Raw genomic sequence first — 17,859 nt, 5'->3', positions numbered from 1 at the left:
AACCATGTGGAGAGAGGGAGAAAAGGAAATTTTAACATCTGGGAAACTGTGGGGACAAGGAGAACTGTGTAAAGAGGTTTTGAAGCTTTCTGGGTAATGTTCTGAATAAAATTCCTGTGCAGTCCAATTAAAGTAATCCACAGTAACGATCAACATTATTCTTTAAGACTTTCAGAGTGAGACCAGTATTTATTTATTTCAACTCAGTGTAGGGATTGGATCACAAGGAGTATAGCTTTCAAATAGATTATCAAATGAATGGGATAAAGTCACTCTGCCCAGTATATACATAGAGGCTATGTAACTGTCATTCTCCATGTCCTCCTGTCATTCATTTATCATGTAGGCTAGGAACATCATTGTTTTGTTTTCCTCAAAAAAACCTTCATTTAACAAGCTCCATCACCAGTTTTCTTTTTTTATAATAATAGCTTTATTGTGTTACAATTCACATAACATACAATTCACCTATTTAGAGTGTATGATTCTTCAAGTCCTGATGCTCTGGTTAATAAAATTAAAAAAAAAGGAAAAAAAATAGAGTGTATGATTTAATGGTTTTTAGTGTGTTCGTAGTGTTGTGCAACCACCACTACAATTAATTTTAGAACATTTTCAACACTACAAAAAGAAACCCTGTACCCATTTGTAATCACTTCCTTTGCCCTACAAATCTTTCAGCCCTAGTCAACCACTCATCTACCTTTGGTCTCTCTAGATTTGCCTATTATGCACAAAATCATATATGTGGTCTTTTGTGACTGGCTTCTTTCACTTAGCATAATGTTTTTAAGGTTCGTTCGTATTGTAGCATTTATCAGTACTTCACTCCTTTTTATTGCTGAATAATATTCTCTTATACGAATACAGCACATTTATTTATTCATCAGTTGATGAAGGTTTGTGTTGTTTCCACTTTTTGCTGATGTGAATAATGCTGCTACGAACATTTGTATACAAATTTTTGTGTGTGGGAATATATATTTTCATTTCTCTGGGATATATACCTACAAGTAGAATTGCTAAGTCATATGATAATTCTTTTCCTGAACCCACTACAGCATTGGGCATTTTAACTTAATTTTTTATTTTGCTAGTTTCAGAGGCAAAAATATTTGCATTTTCTCAAAGAGTAATAAGATAGGGCTTTTGATGAGAGGTGCTCATTGATTATGTATTTCTTTCTTTGTGAGTTTCCTAGTCCTACTCTACCCCTTTTTCTTTTTTTGAGACAGCATCTCACTCTGTTGCCTGGACGAGAGTGCAGTGGTATCACCACGGCTCACTGCAGCCACAAACTCCTGGGCTCAAGCAATCCTCCTGCCTCAGCCTCCCGAGGAGCTGGAACTATAGGCATGCACCACCATTCCTGGATAGTGCATATGTTGCCCAGGCTGGTCTGGAACTCCTGGCCCCAACAGATCCTCCTGCCTTGGGCTCCCAAAGTGCTGGGATTACAGGCGTGAGCCACTGTGCCTGGCCTACTCTGCCCCTTTTTCTATTGGAAGGCTCATTTTTTCCCTGCTGATTTGTAAGTTCTCAAGCGAGGTCCCAGAGGCAGTCTATGAGCAGTACATTAAATATTGAACACTTTTATTGGGGGAAGGGCATGTCTATGAAGATTAACCAAAAGGAAGTGAGAAAGCATAAATATTATCCATGAGACCCACTACTTTCTCTGCCTGAAAAAGAGAATCCTACGTTGGCCCACTTAGAAGTACTCTCTCCCGCCCCCTCCAAAGAGGGTCCAGCTGGGCTTTAGTGGTAGAGACTAAAAAAGGAGGGAAGGGATAAGAATATTTTTTTTTTCAGGGTTTTTAGTTAAGAGAGGAAAAAGAGCAGACTGGATGTGAGGAAACAGATGGGAATGAAAGGTAGAGATTTAACAAAAAATGTTAAGGGTCATATATACCTTTCATTGTATTTAAGAAGAAATACAAGAAAATTTTGAGTTATTTAAAGATTTCTTATGGCCCAGCTGGTTTCTCTGATGGCGACAATGCTTTAAGTTCAGACTGTGGCTTGCTTCATAATCTGTTAATATATGATGATTAACTAAGAATTTCTGGGCCTGGGGAGGATTCTTTCTAGTAAAACTTTCCTTTAGTGGAATGTACAGATAAGGCTAGGGTGCTCATGTGTTCAAATGACCATTTACCAATGAAATGGAGTCATGTTTGACAACAAGCAGATCATCAGATCATCAGTCAGTATCCCTTGCCGCCAATCTGGCTGTGACAGTCCCCAAGTACCAGAAAACTCAAGGTGCATCCTTTATATAACGTAGCATACTTTCTATTCTAATGTAGCTTAGATAAAATGCAACAATATTGATTTTCCTTCAATCTCAGGAAGCTAAGGGTTCTAAATATTTTGAGGTCTGTAGCTGTTAAGAAATCTTGAAAAATCCTCTAGTTTAATCCTTTTATTTTACTTCTTTTATCAAAGTAGTATATCAATAAATGTTTTGAATGTACCTGTGTGTTAAAATGATGTGAAAAAGACTACTGCAATTTTGACTGTAGTTTTTGTTTCTATCTTTAGAAACTGAAAAAAAATTTTTTTTCTGGTGAGAAATAAAATCACTAGGTGAAATGGTATATCAAAAATAGGGAAGTAACACTCAGACGCCAACTGTCCTTCCACTTTCAAGCTATTGTCCAGGAACACAGGAAGAATTCAGAGCCACATTATTTTTCTTCCTTTTCAGAGAGGCGGGGCTTAAGATTTAATCTGGAATTCAGATGCCTATTGATGACCGCTCCGTGGCAGCTATCCCAAGAGAACAAACAGCTGCTCTGCTCATTATTTCAAACCACACCAGGGTAGAAGCTTGTGTTGGAGATGGAAACCAAGGTGTATCCTTACAGGGAGTCGTGCTTTCAAGGACCTCATGTAAGTAATTAGGGATCCGATAGAACTTTATTACTGAAACTGAAAGGAGAAAAAGAGGAAAATTACAAGGAGGAAAAAGAAAGCTTTGCTTCTAAATCTATCGCATCCATGATTTTTTTAAATGTCTTTTTTGTTTGTTTGTTTTTACTGCTAACTCAGGTTAGTCATTCCGTGGCTACTATTTGTTTCTCAGTTGATGTGCTTTTAAAACTCATGGTCTCTTTGTCTTTCCAAACTGAATGCTGAAAATGACCTCTTCCTCCAGATTCCTGACACTTTCATCAGATAAAGTGGGTTTGCTTCTACTTTTCGAGTTTTTTGTCTCATAGTTTATTTCCAAAAGATGCAATGTTTGCTGCAACTATTTTAATTTTTCCCTTTGCTTTTGAAACACAGCATTTAGAGCTGCTTAATTTGTACTTCTTTCCCCCCATTTTATTTAACTATTGACTGACAACATTGGCGGGGGTGGGGGGTGTCCATTTATTCTGAGTTAATTAGTATCTAAGTCAAATAAAAAAGAAATTACCACATTTATAAATAGATAAATGTGTCATATAGTGTGCTATATTATAATGTTTTGTTTTGAGACAGAGTCTCACTCTGTTGCCCAGGCTACAGTGCCATGGCATCAGCCTAGCTCACAGCAACCTCAAACTCCTGGGCTCAAGCGATCCTCCTGCCTCAGACTCCCGAGTAGCTGGGACTACAGGCATGCGCCACCATGCCCGGCTAATTTTTTCTATATATATTTTTAGTTGTCCATATAATTTCTTTCTATTTTTAGTAGAGATGGGGGTCTTGCTCTTGCTCAGGCTGGTCTCAAACTCCTGAGCTCGAGCGATCCTCCCGCCTAGTTCTCCCAGAGTGTTAGGATTACAGGCCTGACCCAGTGCACCTGGCCTGTGTTCTATACTATAATGTAGTTTATTTAACCTAAATTTTTATTGAGGCATATGGAAATGCAGATGTTTTAGGAAATCATCATCACATTTCAACTGGGTGATTAAAAAATATATATACATATATATTCAAGTAAAAGATCATCTATAATTAAGGAATGGCTTATAGAAACTTTTCAATCAGATGATGTCTTTCCTGTAATTATTTTCAACGCAATTTACACTAAAGCAGTAACAGACCTAACTTCATTTGCCTTCTTCAATAAGAATTTATTATTTTTTATTTTTAAGTGGCACTTACACTTAAATTTAAATCCAAGGTCAGACTTTCTGAGCTTCTAGCTGGAACTTATAAGTTTGTTTCCTCATGTATTTAATGAAATCTAAGAAATGGTTGTTTCTAGTTACAAAGGTAATAGTTGCTCTAACTCATCTCTCCACCCATTTTTCGTATCACTGACTTTTTAAAAATGCAGTTTGAAATTACCATTTCATCCACCTGCCTAATGTTGGTGGTTTCTATGACCACATCAACTCTGAAATACTGTATGTGGCCTTTAAGTTACCTTCTAAGGTACTCTCCCACTTAATAATTCTAACCATATTTTCCAGTATTTCTCCAAAAACTTTTCTCCCGTCAGGCTGGTCTCCCCTGTATGCTATTCTCATTCCCATTTTACATGGTGTCCCAAAAGCTGCCATACATAGGGGAAATGGGAAATTGTATATTTTGTAAATAAAGGTACATTTAGCTACTGTTTCCCATTTTCCCTATGTATGGCAACTTTTGGTACACCCTGTATTATCTTCAATCACATCATGTTCTCTTCTAAGAAAATACTCTTTTAAAATGTAAAATTGATAGGATTTCAGGGTATACTGAATGTGAAGAATAACGGAGAAGGAGAAATCAAGGTCTCCCAGTTACTGGTCGATGATAATACCATTCACTGAGAATGAGAATGGTGGAGAAAGCCCAGGCTTATGGGAAAGAGGAAAACTTAATTTTGGATGAGTTGATTTGAAGGGCCTGTGGAACACATCCAAATAAAGGTGTCCTATAAGCAGCTGGGTATTTGGGTTTAGATTGAGAAGACTAGGCTAGAGATTCAGATCCATGAATAATTTTAAATGATTGTTTGTTAAGCCATGTAAGTGGATGAGACCGTGCTGGGTATATTCTAAAATGAGATATAAGGAAAGCTAAATACAGAATCATAGGAAATATTAACTTTTATGTAGGGGTTTGAGGAAGTATCATAGCCAGAGAGGTTGGAGGTAGGCAGGAAATCAGATATCTTGGAAGCCCACCGAGTAGAGTATCTCAAGAATGAGGCAGTGTCCAACAGTGAAAAACAGGGATTAAGAGAAGAGAAGCTGGAAGGCAGAAAAGACCAGGTGCATGGGCAGCTGGAAAAAGTGAGTTGGAAAAGAGGGAACATTCCAGGAAAGCACCAGTAAATATTTAACATAAAGTGCAACAGACTGAAGTCCCTGGGTTTCCATAGAACTTTACACTCTATAAATTAAATAAAGTATAAGAGTTTAATTGTCTAACACTTAGACAACTGGTATATGAAAAATACTATAAAAGAGTTATGAATTGGCCAAGAGTAAAAGTATAACAAACTGTGAGCCAGGGGCAGAAAAATCTGGTGAAACAGGTAGGGCAAGAAATGTAGTTGGGTGCTTTGGGCTAAGAGTGAGCAGTGTATTTCAAAACAGAAGTAAAGTTTATGGAGTGAATTATGCCTATCACAAATCTGTTTCTCCAGTCCATATCTTTCTCCAGATCCTCAATCTCACGAAAATGTCCTGTGGGTGCTGCGAATTCAACGTTTCCAAAATTAGAGCTCATTATCTTCTCACCTACTCTAACCCATCTCTAAATCTGCTTCTCCTCTATTTCAGATAACAGCATTACCTGTCACCCAGTTGTCTGAAGCAGAAACCTCTCATTTCTGTCATCAAGTTCTGTCCATTCTTTCTCCACATTCTTTTGATTCTATCTTCTCATTCTTAATTCCCATTGCTACTGCTTTAATTCAGATCCTGAAATATTATTCCTAACTGGTACCCCTTTTCCTAATCCTTCCTCTTCTTCCCAATCCATCTTCCATAATTCTAGTTATGCAAATCTGATCATGTTACTTCCCTGATTAAAAACCCTCCCAATTATAGTGAGGAGAAAGTCTAATCTCCTTAGCATGATATCATGCAAAGCCCTTGCTGACCTGGCCTTTACTCCACATCTTAGCTGCATCTCCAGTTACTTTCTGCCTCCATTTCTTATAACATCACCAAATTTCTCTTTGCTCTTCAACTCACCAAGCTATTTAAAACACAATTTTTTTTTTTTTTTTTATAGAGCTGAGGTCTTGCTATGTTGCCCAGGCTGGTCTCAAACTCCTGGCCTCAAGTGATCCTCTTGCCTTGGACTCCCAAACTACTGGGATTACAGGCACCACAATACCCAGCCACCATTCTCTTTTATGTTTGATTCATTATAAATACTGAGCAACAGTATTGCACTATTAAGATCATAAGCCTAGATATTGGAGGGTGGTCGATTGGGGAAGATGAATACAAGTGACTTGGCCTAGCCATAGAAAAAAGAATACGAATGGCAATGAATCTTTGGTAAATGATGTGATCCTCCTTTGACTCAATGCTTATTGATTGTGTTTCTTAAATAAGGTATGGTTCAAAGAACTATCAGGGAGACAAGCATACCTAACAGGGCTAATTTCAAGGAATTTGTGATCTAATTAAAGAAATAGGTCATATATAGGGAGGTAACTAATGTGACTGATTTTCTTGGGTTCCTTATAATACATCAGATGCATAATTTTACAGTCACAAATACATACATTCAAAGACACCAGGTAATTAATAATAGGAAAGAAATGGGTAGTCAAGACAAGTGCCACAGGAATTCAGAAGAGAAAGAGATTATTTTGGGAGAGGCTTCAGAGTAGGTTTCACAGCAGAGTAGCATTGGAAGTCTGAGTAGGCTGGAGTACGTATCCAAGGATTTATCCACATAGAAGTCAAAATGGAAGGCTTGAGAGTGAATGAAATTCTAAAAGATAGAGTATGTAGAAGACCAGGAGCAGAAGCTAATCATAAGAGATTGCTCATGATTTGAAAGGTAGAATTAGATTTATTCCAGAGTAGGAGCATGAAAGACATGAGAAGAGAGAGTTTGGGGCCTTCTGTTCATGCTCAGGCTTTGTAGACGTTAATTATATATATATTGGGATGTGCCTTAAGTATCCATGTAGGTGTTAAGAAGCGCACCTAAGTACTCCAAAGGAATGGCCATGTGGGACCCTAGCTTCATTCTTAGCTGCAAGCTGGCCACAAAATGTGGGCTATTGTTCCTCAGCTTCAGCGGTATTGGACCAGTACCTTGGTTGTTTGCTTAACCTATGCTGGGAAATCATGAAATTTCCCCAAAGGCTTTTTGTTGGTACAGAGTGCTGTTGATCTTAGCTAGTTCCTTTAAAGTCCAAAAGAACATACTTGCCATATAACCTTTTTTTTTTTTTTTTTTGAGACAGAGTCTCGCTCTGTTGCCTGGACTAGAGTGCTGTGGCATTAGCCTAGTTCACAGCAACCTCAAACTCCTGGGCTCAAGCAATCCTACTGGCTCAGTCTCCCAAATAGTTGGGACTACAGGCATGCACCACCATACCCGACTAATTTTTTCTATATATATTTTTAGTTGTCCATATAATTTCTTTCTATTTTTAGTAGAGATGGGGTCTCACTCTTGCTCAGGCTGGTCTTGAACTCTTGAGCTCAAATGATCCACCTACCTCGGCCTCCCAGAGTGCTAGGATTACAGGTGTGAGCCACCACACCTGGCCCCATATAACTTTTAATAAGCAGTTATTTTAGAACATAATTGTGTTGATCCAACTTTTTATAACAAAGTTAAAGGCAAACTAGTTTTTAACACTTTTCTAGTTCTTCTGGAATAGCTGTGCCAATTAAACTTTCTGAACTTCTATTAGTCAGGGATGACTGAGAGCTCTTGGGCTTGCTTCATTTCCCTAGCAGCCAGATAAGAAATAAAATAATTTCTTGGTTTAAAATATGATATTTTCATAGTGCATAAAGAAAAATACATTTTTTTTTTTTTTTTTTTTTTTTGGAGACAGAGTCACTCTGTTGCCTGGGCTAGAGTGCCATGGCATCAGCTTAGCTCACAGCAACCTCAAACTCCTGGGCTCAAGCAATCCTTCTGCCTCAGCCTCCCAAGTAGCTGGGACTACAGACATGTGCCACCATGCCCGGCTAATTTTTTCTATATATTTTTTAGTTGTCCAGCTAATTTTCTTTCTATTTTTAGTAGAGGCGGGGTCTTGCTCTTGCTCAGTCTGGTTTCGAACTTCTGAGCTCAAACAATCCACCCGCCTCGGCCTCCCAGAGTGCTAGGGAAAAATACATTTTAAAATCCTAATACAGGGTGATATTTCACAAACACAAACACAAAGTCATTATATTTATTTGTACCTCTCTTCTATAATTGGAAAAGCTAGTATAGGGATAGTTCATCGCTATATGTGCTCTAAATACTGATTGGCTGGCATGATGAACTGATTAGTAATTTTGGGGCTATGAATAGTGATTAAATGGTCCTAAAATATGAATTTTACAAAGGATTCTCTTCCAGTTATAAGTATCTTAATCAGTACATTTGTAAGCATACCTCTCAATTTCATGCTCTTACAATCCTAAAGTTGACACATACACTTCAGGATGTTACTGAATTATTTTCAGCCAATATAATCTTAATCCTTACATACTTTTCCCAGGGGAAAAGAACTGCTTTCCCTATGTAGTGTAGCTTCATAAGGCTACTTGGTGCAACAGGAGCAATTCTTTTTCTGGGGAGGCTATAAACAATCTGGCTTATGCAGTGATATCTGATTTGAACAGTGGTGCAACCTCAGGTAACTTTGCCTTCTGTGCTTTGGCCTTTTTGTCTATAAAATGAGGGTTATAGAATCTTAATGTTAATCATAACAACATGTTGTTATGTGTACTGAGTGAATATAGGTAAACTATTTACCTATACATGGGTGGAATTTACAGAGAGGCAGAGTACTTTATAATAATTAAATCACCAAATAAAAGAACAAGATAAGGCCCTGTTATAAGAAATGTTCCCAAAGTGGCCAAATGAGCATCTGTCAGGAATGCTGTAGAAAGGTTTTCCCCTTTGATGAGAAGGTTGGATTTGATGATCTCATAAGGCCTGGGGTCACTGATAGTCTAATAATGCCTTTAATGCTTGAAGTTATATTTCTGCTACGGAGTAGTCTATAGAAAAATCTAATTTTTGTTATACTATATAGCCATAAATACTTTTTTGCAGCTTATAGAGTCCTCAGACTAAAGTCAGATGAAGCTAAATCAAACAAAACTTAACTCATGGGGAAGATTTTTGGCATGTTAATTCACACTGTTAAATAGCAATCCAGCATTACAAATCCAGAAATGTAATATTATTTACCCATAGAAGAGTGATCTCAAAAAGCCAAGAGAAAATGCCTCCTAAGACTCTTTGCTGAAACCTGATCTCAAGAAAACATAGGAGAAAATACTAAAAAGGAAGTCATTTCATTTAAGGTTAAATGATTCCATGAACACAGAACTACCTGACTATATATGGAAATATAAAATTTTCAATATTGGTCAAACACAAAACTTAGAAGTGGCTTAGTAAGTATGCACAAATTCTCAAAATGTATTACCTATTGTTAAAAGTATTTATACTTATAGTTACATTATTCCTAGCTATAATATTAAGCATTAAGTATTTTAAAAACACACTATAGTATAATTTACAAACAAAAAGTCACATATATTAAGTGTATATCTGAATTTTTAGAAATTAAACATTCTGGGTGTAAGCAACACCCAGATTTTAAAAACTGAACATTAAACATTATTTTTTAAAGTTAATTTTCTTAACTTTCAAGAGAAAAAGTTAATGTTCTACTCTGGGTATTTGGTGGTATGGCATGTAACATTAAAAGCAATATGCCGGCTGGGCGCGTTGGCTCAGGCCTGTAGTCCCAGCTATGCAGGAGGCTGAGGCAGATGGATTGCTTGAGCCCAGGAGTTTGAGGTTGCTGTGAGCTAGGCTGATGCCATGGCACTCAAGCCCAGGCAACAGATTGAGACTCTGTCTCAAAAAATAAAATTAAATAAATAAAAGCAATATGCCTATCTTGACTTTCAAGTGACTTCCTTTTTTTTTTTTTTTTTTTTTTTTTGAGTCAGAGTCTCACTCTGTTGCCCAGGCTAGAGTGAGTGCCATGGCGTCAGCCTAGCTCACAGCAACCTCAAACTCCTGAGCTCAAGCGATCCTCCTGTCTCAGCCTCCCGAGTAGCTGGGACTACAGGCATGCACCACCATGCCCGGCTAATTTTTTCTATATATATATATTTTAGCTGTCCATATAATTTCTTTTTATTTTTAGTAGAGATGGGGTCTCGCTCTTGCTCAGGCTGGTCTCGAACTCCTGAGCTCAAACGATCCGCCCACCTCGGCCTCTCAGAGTGCTAGGATTACAGGCGTGAGCCACTGCGCCCGGCCTCAAGTGACTTTCGATACCACTTGTGGTAGGCAGAATAATAGCTCCCCAAAGATATCCATGTCTTTTTTTTTTTTTTTTTTTTTTACCTCTTTCCATCCCCGATATCCATATCTTAATCCCTGGAACCTGTGAATATGTTACCTTACATAGCAAGAGGGAATTTGTAGATGTGGTTAAGGATTTTGAGCTGGGAAAATTATTCTGGTCTATTGGGTGGACCCAAGGTAATCACAAGGGTCTTTTGAAGTGAGAGAGAGAGGCAGGAGAGTCAGAGATGTGACAATGGAAGCAGAGGGCAGAGGGTCCATAAGTGAAGGAAGCTGGGCATCCTCTAGAATAGCGGTGGGGAACCTTTTCATGTTGGAAGTCCGCATTAATTTAGCTGTAACCAAATAATGCCACATTCAAGAAACTTCAATTAGACATACTTAAAAATGTACATTATTTTGTAAAAATCTAACTACTATGTACTTAATTTAAAAAATGAAAACTATTTGTTAATTTTAACGTTAACTAACCTTTTAATGACTTTGTTGTGTCTGCTTTTTGTTGGAAAGCATTTGAATATTTGGTTGCAGCATGGAGGTCCACAGTTTTAGCTGATCCTCTAGATGGGTTTCAGTCATTTGTGACCTTAAGGGCAGCTTGATTTGGGTTAGGCAGGAGAATGTAGATTCACAGCAATAAGTGGTTGAAAAGCAAGAAAGCATTTTCCAAGTATGTTGCCAAACGTGTAGGTATTCTACTGCATTTTTCCATATTTCAGTTGGATCTTTCTCAGCATTAATGACTTTAAAATGTCATCTACTGAGAGCTCAATCCATTCCATCTGTAGTTCTTTAGGTCTCCTAGTGGTATCAACTAGGTGAGGCTGAAATGCTAATTTGAGTGTGATGTCATGATTCTCGAAGTCAGTGAAACTTTCATTGTATTCTCTAATTAATAGGTCTATAACAGTGGCATATTCTTCAAATGATTTGCATATATCATCCTGCTCATCAATGACCTTTGCTAACTGGGGAAAATGTTCATCTGAGATTTCTTTTTGAAGAAGTATTTTAAAAAGGATAGCTTTTTTCAAAATGTTTGGAATTTTTTACACATATCATATATAGACTTAGTTTTACCTTGCAAAGAAATATTCAAGTCATGTTGATTTGACATGGTATCACACAGAAATGCTGCATTCCTATAGAAATCTTCTTTTTTAAAAAAAGAAATCTTCTTTCAATAATCCACATTGCTGATTTTGTTCTTCATAAAATTTAATTATCGGCTCTCACAGAGATAAAATCTTGGCTAATACCTGTCCCTGTGATAGCCAACACACTTTAGAATGATACAGCAGGCCGGGCACGGTGGCTCATGCCTGTAATCCTAGCACTCTGGGAGGCCGAAGTGGGAGGGAGGATTGCTTGAGGTCAGGAGTTCAAGACCAGTCTGAGCAAGAGCGAGACACTGTCTCTACTAAAAATAGAAAGAAATTAGCTGGACAACTAAAAATAGAAAAAAAAAATTAGTTGGGTGTGATGGTTATGCCCCTGTAGTCCCAGCTACTTGGGAGGCTGAGGCAGGAGGATCGCTTGAGCCCAGGAGTTTGAGGTTGCTGTGAACTAGGCTGATGCCATGGCACTCTAGCTTGGGCAACAGAGTGAGACTCTGTCTCAAAAAACAAGAATGATATGGCAAATCCACACTGAATACCTCATCATTCAACTTTAGTATGTTATGAAACTGAAAATTCCATGTTGCATTTGCAGGAAATTTGGTTAACAATACTTATAACTTGTTGCAAAGTGTCACTTATAATCATAGTTTTAGCTCAGAGATTTTGTTGATGCAAGATACAATGAAAATAAATGAGAGCATCTGGCTAGAGTACAGTGGCCTCATCATAGCTAGTGAGCAACTCCTGGGCTCAGGCGATCCTCCTGCCTCAGCCTCCCAAGTAGCTGGGACTACAGATGTGCACCACTACTCCCAGTTATTTTTTTCTATTTTTAATAGACATGGGGGTCTCGCTCTTGCTCAGGCTGGTCTTGAACTCCTCACCTCAAGTGATCCTCCTGCCTCGGCCTCCCAGAGTGCTAGGATTACAGGCATGAGCCACTGTGCCCAGCCTGCTAATACTTTTTTTTTTAATCTGTGCAATAAACTTTTCATATTTTCTTATCATGGAAGATGCACCACCTATACATACACTCACTAAATATACCAAATTCAGTCCAACTTCACAACATTTATCTTGAAAGCTGTTGAAGATATCTATTCCCCGTGTTCTGTTCACAAGAGTGCCCAAGGCGAGTAATTCTTCACAGTAAAGAAAATCTTCTGTTACGACCCGAATGAAGTATAAAACCTGTGCCAAGTCAGTAGTATCAGTTGATTCATCCAAAGCGATTGAATGATATACATTTTCCTTTTGAAGTATTGTATGAAGTTGTTCTGTTAAGTTGAAGGCTAATTCATGCTGCTGATCAGTTACGGTTCTCCTTAAAAGAGGCAGTTGTTTGTACTTTGAAATGTTATCGGGGTCTAAGCATCCTACAACTTGGATAATGCATTCTTTCACAATTTCTACATCACTGAATGGCTCCCCTTTTTTCCCAAGATATAAGCTACTTTATAAGTTGCTTCAGTAGCATCATTTCCAGATCTTATTGCTGCTTATTGCATCTGGATCTGCTCATACTGCTTTGAAAGAACTGTCTTTGCTTTTGCTTTTCATCTTTTAATTTCTGCAATACAACAGTTCGTGCCTCTTCCTCTAATTTAAAATATTTGAGGTTCTTATGAGTGTTAAAATGCTGATGAGCATTGAATTTCTTTAATGTTGATATGGCAGTATCACAAAGCAAGCAAATCATCTTACCTTAGCAGAAACAAGATAGTATTGCAATTCCCAATCTTCATTAAAAAGTCTATTTTCTTCCTTCAGCGTTCTCTTGGTCTTCTTTGACACGATGGGCTGTTGAGCAGACAGAATTAAAAAATACCGTCAAGCTGTGCAACTATTCATAAATTCCACTTCAAACAGAAACACAGTGCACCATTGTCAAAAGCTGGTAACAGACTGGCATACTCGACCCGCATCAACTCTCGCCAACCAGTCTCATGGGGCGGTGGTGCCAGTCAGGCGGGGGAAGTTAGAACTAAATCATGAGTGTAGCAGCTGTCACTTTAGCTTTCATGGCTTACTAATGTTCTAATTGTGCCAGTAAATCTGGGAGGATTTTTTCATTTGAAACTTATTTTATTCTTTGGTATTTGAAATATATTCATTGTAAAAATAAAAATATAAAAGATGAAGAAAAATGTATTAATAAAAATAAAAGGATTTGTTCTGTAAAATTTGGGTTCAGTCAAAAGGCCACATTTAAGGACCCAGAAAGCCACATGTGGCCTTAAGGCTGCAGGTTCCCCACCCCTGTTCTAGAAGGCAGGCAACCCTATTGACACCTTGATTTTAGTCCTTTGAAACCCATTCTGGATTCCTAACATCCACAACTGTAAGATAATAAATTTGTGTTGTTTTAAGACACTGATTTTGTGGTAACTTGTTACAGCAACAATATGGAACTAAAACACTGTTGATAGTCTGGTCAGTCTGTGTCAGATTCATGTATCTCATTGCCTATCTAATAGCTTCTTGTCTCTATCTCGTAGGCATCTCAATCATATCATGTCCTGAATTAAAAGTTTTACTTCTTTCTTCCCAAACCTGGTCACTCCGCTAGCCCTTCTCTTCTTAGTAAATGGCACAAACACCCCATTACTAATGGCAGAAACCTGGAAGTCATTTTTGATTTCTTCTTTTTCTCTTTAATCCCTTTATAGCTAATCCATAAATTTCATCAATTTTACTTTCAAAATATATCTCATATTCATCTAATTCAGTTAAGTTTCACTGCCACCATTCTTGATTCCCATCCAATCCATTCTCCACACAGCAGCCAAAGTGAAATTTGATGGCACTTCCTTGCAGAAACCCCTTAATGTCTGTCCCTTTGTGGCTGACGTGAACCTTTCGTGGCTCCAAGCTAGCTGCACAGGAACTAACAGTTCACACGTATTCTGCAAATTAGACCTTCATTATTAATTGAAATACATCACAAACTGCAAAAAAATTTGATGACATTTGAAACTTGCTGTATAGCAAGAAATCTCAATGAGCTGTTAGATTGTTTAAATAGTTTCACCTGTGGTAAATTTTTTAATGGTTGTAAAAAATTTTTTACTGTTTTCTACCATCAACTCAAAGTTTCCTCTCAATGGTGACTCAGGAATTTGAAAAGATCATTGAAATGTCTTCAAGCCTGATGCGGTGGTGGGGCGCCTGTAATCCCAGCTACTCAGGAGACTGAGGCTGGAGAATGGCTTGAGTTTGAGTCTAGCCTGGGCAACATAGCAAGACCCCATCTCAAAAAAAAAAAAAAAAAAGTCTTTCTCAGGAGTTGTGCAAACTCTTTCCTGACAGTTTTTCTACCGCTGCCATGTTTCTACCGGGAAGTCCCTGGGCCTTGAGACTGGCTGGAGTTCCCTGCAGCAGAAATCAACGCTGTGCTGATTACAAAGATCAGTCAGCATCTGCCTTGTCTTGGTCAGCATTCAACACTCCACCAGAGTGGCAGACATGGCAAGGAGTGGCAGGGCGGCTCTGGGCTAGACGGGCGGGCTACACGACAGTATGACAGTATCGTTTCGGTCCTCGTCTACGAAATGTCTGAGGGAGAGGAAGGCCTAAAGAGATCCCGCGTTGGGTGCAAGGCCAAAGCAACTACCCTGTGGGAGGCCTTGGGTTTCAGTGCGCCGGTCGCCGGCGGAGGAGAACGCTTCGCGGCAGGAACGGAGGGTGGCAAGAGAGCTCCGCCGTGGCCCTAAGCGCCGCCAGGATAACCGAAGGCGCTCGGCTATCCCGCACCGGCCTCCTCTTCTAAAAACCGTTGGAAAGGGGGCGGGTCGTGTCCGGGGAGCAGCCAATCACAGGAGTCTTCTCAGGGGACGTAAGGGCGCGTTCGCGGATTCGGCGCTCCGGGTGGGTGTGGCGCGGCGTGCGAGTAGTGGGGCCGGGGTCGAGCGACGAGTCATCGGCCCACGCACCTGAGTTGCGGAACCCTGGGGGCTGGCTTGCGCCCCGCCTGCTTTCCGGCACTCGGTTAGGCTCTCGCCCGAGGAACGCGGCGAGAGCGGCGGCGGCAGCGGGGCGGGAGCGAGCCTCAGACCATCGTCCGGTGAGAGCTGCGCGTCGGCGGTAGACTCGGGGAGAGCATCTTGCCTGTCCCCGGGGCCTCTTTCTCCAGCCTCCCACCCCCAGGCCTCAGCTCCTCCGCCGCCGGCTGCTTCCCACCCACCGCGCCCCCAGGGCCGCACCCGACCTGGGCCTCGCCCTGTGTCCCGCGGGCCTGCATGATAGGGCCCTTCTTTGGCTCTGCCTTGTGGCCCGCGGAGCAGACAGGCTCTGTGTGGGCCCGGATGAGTAGGGGCGAGAGGCGTAGAGGGAGGCCTAGCTTGACTGCATCCCCTTGGGAAGTGCCGTCCAGACCAGCAAGGAAAGCTAGTGTCCCGTTATGGAGGTGTGCGAGAGCTGCTTGGCAGACAGGGTGTAAAAGACTGGGCTAAAAGATGATCTTGAAGGTACCCGCCCTACTCTAGTTTACATTCTGAGTCTGGGCTTCCTTGGAAGTTTGATAAGCGTTTCTTTTTTTTCCCTAACCCTGAGCACGCTTGTAAAATTGTTATAACACAAGAAAGTGTTCTTTGCTCCTCTGATAGGAGGGGTGGAGTACAGTTTAGCAGTATAGCTAACTGGTTAATCCAACTATAGGAGCTGTGGAAGGAGAAACCAGACTGAAGTACAGCTCAGGAATAGGGTTCTGAGTTTCAGACCACTTTACAGCCCTTTCTTTCTTATTCCTGTGAGTCTCATCCTCGCTGCACTGAAGGAAGGGTGATTTATCATGTTCTCTTTAAGGAAGGTTAGCTCACGTGGATGTTTATGGAATGAACAGACACCAGACAAACACTGGGTGTGGGACAGTATCCTGAGTGCTGAAGTCATTCAGATCTAGGTTTGATTTTTGTTTCTGTCAATTATTAACTATTTAAGTGGGATTTGGGGCAAAAAATTATTTTCTCTGTGCCCCCGTCTGTAAAAGGTGGTTAATAAGAGGGCTGTGAGGACGAAATGAGTAAATGCTTGTAAAGCTGTTAGCCGGTATTTGGCGTTTCGGAAATGCTTAGCAAAAGTTTACTGTTACTGTTGTCTCCTCTGCAGCGACTACTTGAACCAAGTGTTCATTATTTTAAATTGATTACCTTAAAAAAATTCTCTTCACAAAGAATTCTTTTTCCGCAGTTGAGAGGGACGTTATTTTTCTGGAAAGAGTTGTTTACCTGTTGTCAGTATTTATAACTGACAGTCTTGGGTTGAGAGAATGCAGAAAGTGATTGGGGTTTCTAAGGATTACCAGTGAGTTCAAGATGAAGGCATACTTCTCCATGAATCATCAGTTAATCAATCACCTATCATCTGTCTATCTTTTGGTGGCTCTGTTTACAATTATGGAATTAAAGAGTGAAATGGATGCAAATATCCAATCCCTCCTTCTGCCTTTCTAAACTTTAGGCTTGAGGGAATTATGGACAGCACGCCAACTTCACAGTGTTTATTTAAAAGATTTCTTGTTTTTAATAATGAAATATTTCAAATATCCTGAAAGGGACAGAAGTCAATATGATACCCTCTATCAATCACCAAGATTTAATACATAATAACATGTTGCTATGTTTGTTTCTGATCTTTGTTTATGGTATGATTTTTTAAAATAAATGTTTATATAGAGAGAGCTAAAGCCCTTTCATCTCCATTTTCTTTACCCTTCCGTCCCTCTCCAGAGGTAACTATAATATTTTCCTGAGTTGGTGTGTAATTTTACTATATATCAATAAACAATATGTAGTTATGTTTTGCATGTTTTAAAAAATGTACAAAATGGTAGCCAACTCTTTAGAATTTGCTGTTTTCCCCAATGCTGTGTTTTTGAGATTTATCAATATTGACGAATATAGGCATAATCCATTTTATTTATTTATTCATTTTTTTTTCACTTAGCCTTAACTTGAAACTCATCCATTTGTTTTAATTGCTGTTTAGGATTCCATTGTGTAAAGAAATTAGTTTTTTTTTTTTTTTTTTTTTGAGACAGAGTCTCACTCTGTTGCCCAGGCTAGAGTGAGTGCCGTGGCGTCAGCCTAGCTCACAGCAACCTCAAACTCCTGAGCTCAAGCGATCCTCCTGTCTCAGCCTCCCGAGTAGTTGGGACTACAGGCATGCACCACCATGCCCGGCTAATTTTTTTTCTATATATATTTTTAGCTGTCCATATAATTTCTTTCTATTTTTAGTAGAGATGGGGTCTCGCTCTTGCTCAGGCTGGTCTCGAACTCCT

The 17,859-nt window shown here is 39.5% G+C and overlaps 1 protein-coding gene across 3 annotated transcripts in view; it reads left to right on the top strand.

The window, feature by feature from the left end:
• Nucleotides 1-2,875: 2,875 nt before the first annotated feature.
• Nucleotides 2,876-17,859, top strand: part of GNE (glucosamine (UDP-N-acetyl)-2-epimerase/N-acetylmannosamine kinase) — a 51,090-nt gene continuing 36,106 nt past the window's right edge. The window contains exon 1 of one of the 3 annotated variants that reach the window (XM_069476589.1): nt 2,876-2,895. Coding sequence is in view for 1 of the 3 variants with exons in the window: in XM_069476586.1 (XP_069332687.1) it covers nt 16,034-16,045 (12 nt within the window). In the remaining 2 variants the exon portion in view is untranslated. Of the gene's footprint in view, nt 2,896-15,480; nt 15,643-15,873; nt 16,046-17,859 lie in introns of those variants that run through there. The other 2 variants (XM_069476588.1, XM_069476586.1) reach the window with 2 other exon arrangements.

Source organism: Eulemur rufifrons, chromosome 7 (genome assembly GCF_041146395.1).
Source record: "Eulemur rufifrons isolate Redbay chromosome 7, OSU_ERuf_1, whole genome shotgun sequence".
NCBI classification, from domain to species: domain Eukaryota; kingdom Metazoa; phylum Chordata; class Mammalia; order Primates; family Lemuridae; genus Eulemur; species Eulemur rufifrons.
The sequence above is the reverse complement of the archived record's forward strand: the minus strand, read 5'-3'. Positions and strand labels throughout refer to the sequence as shown.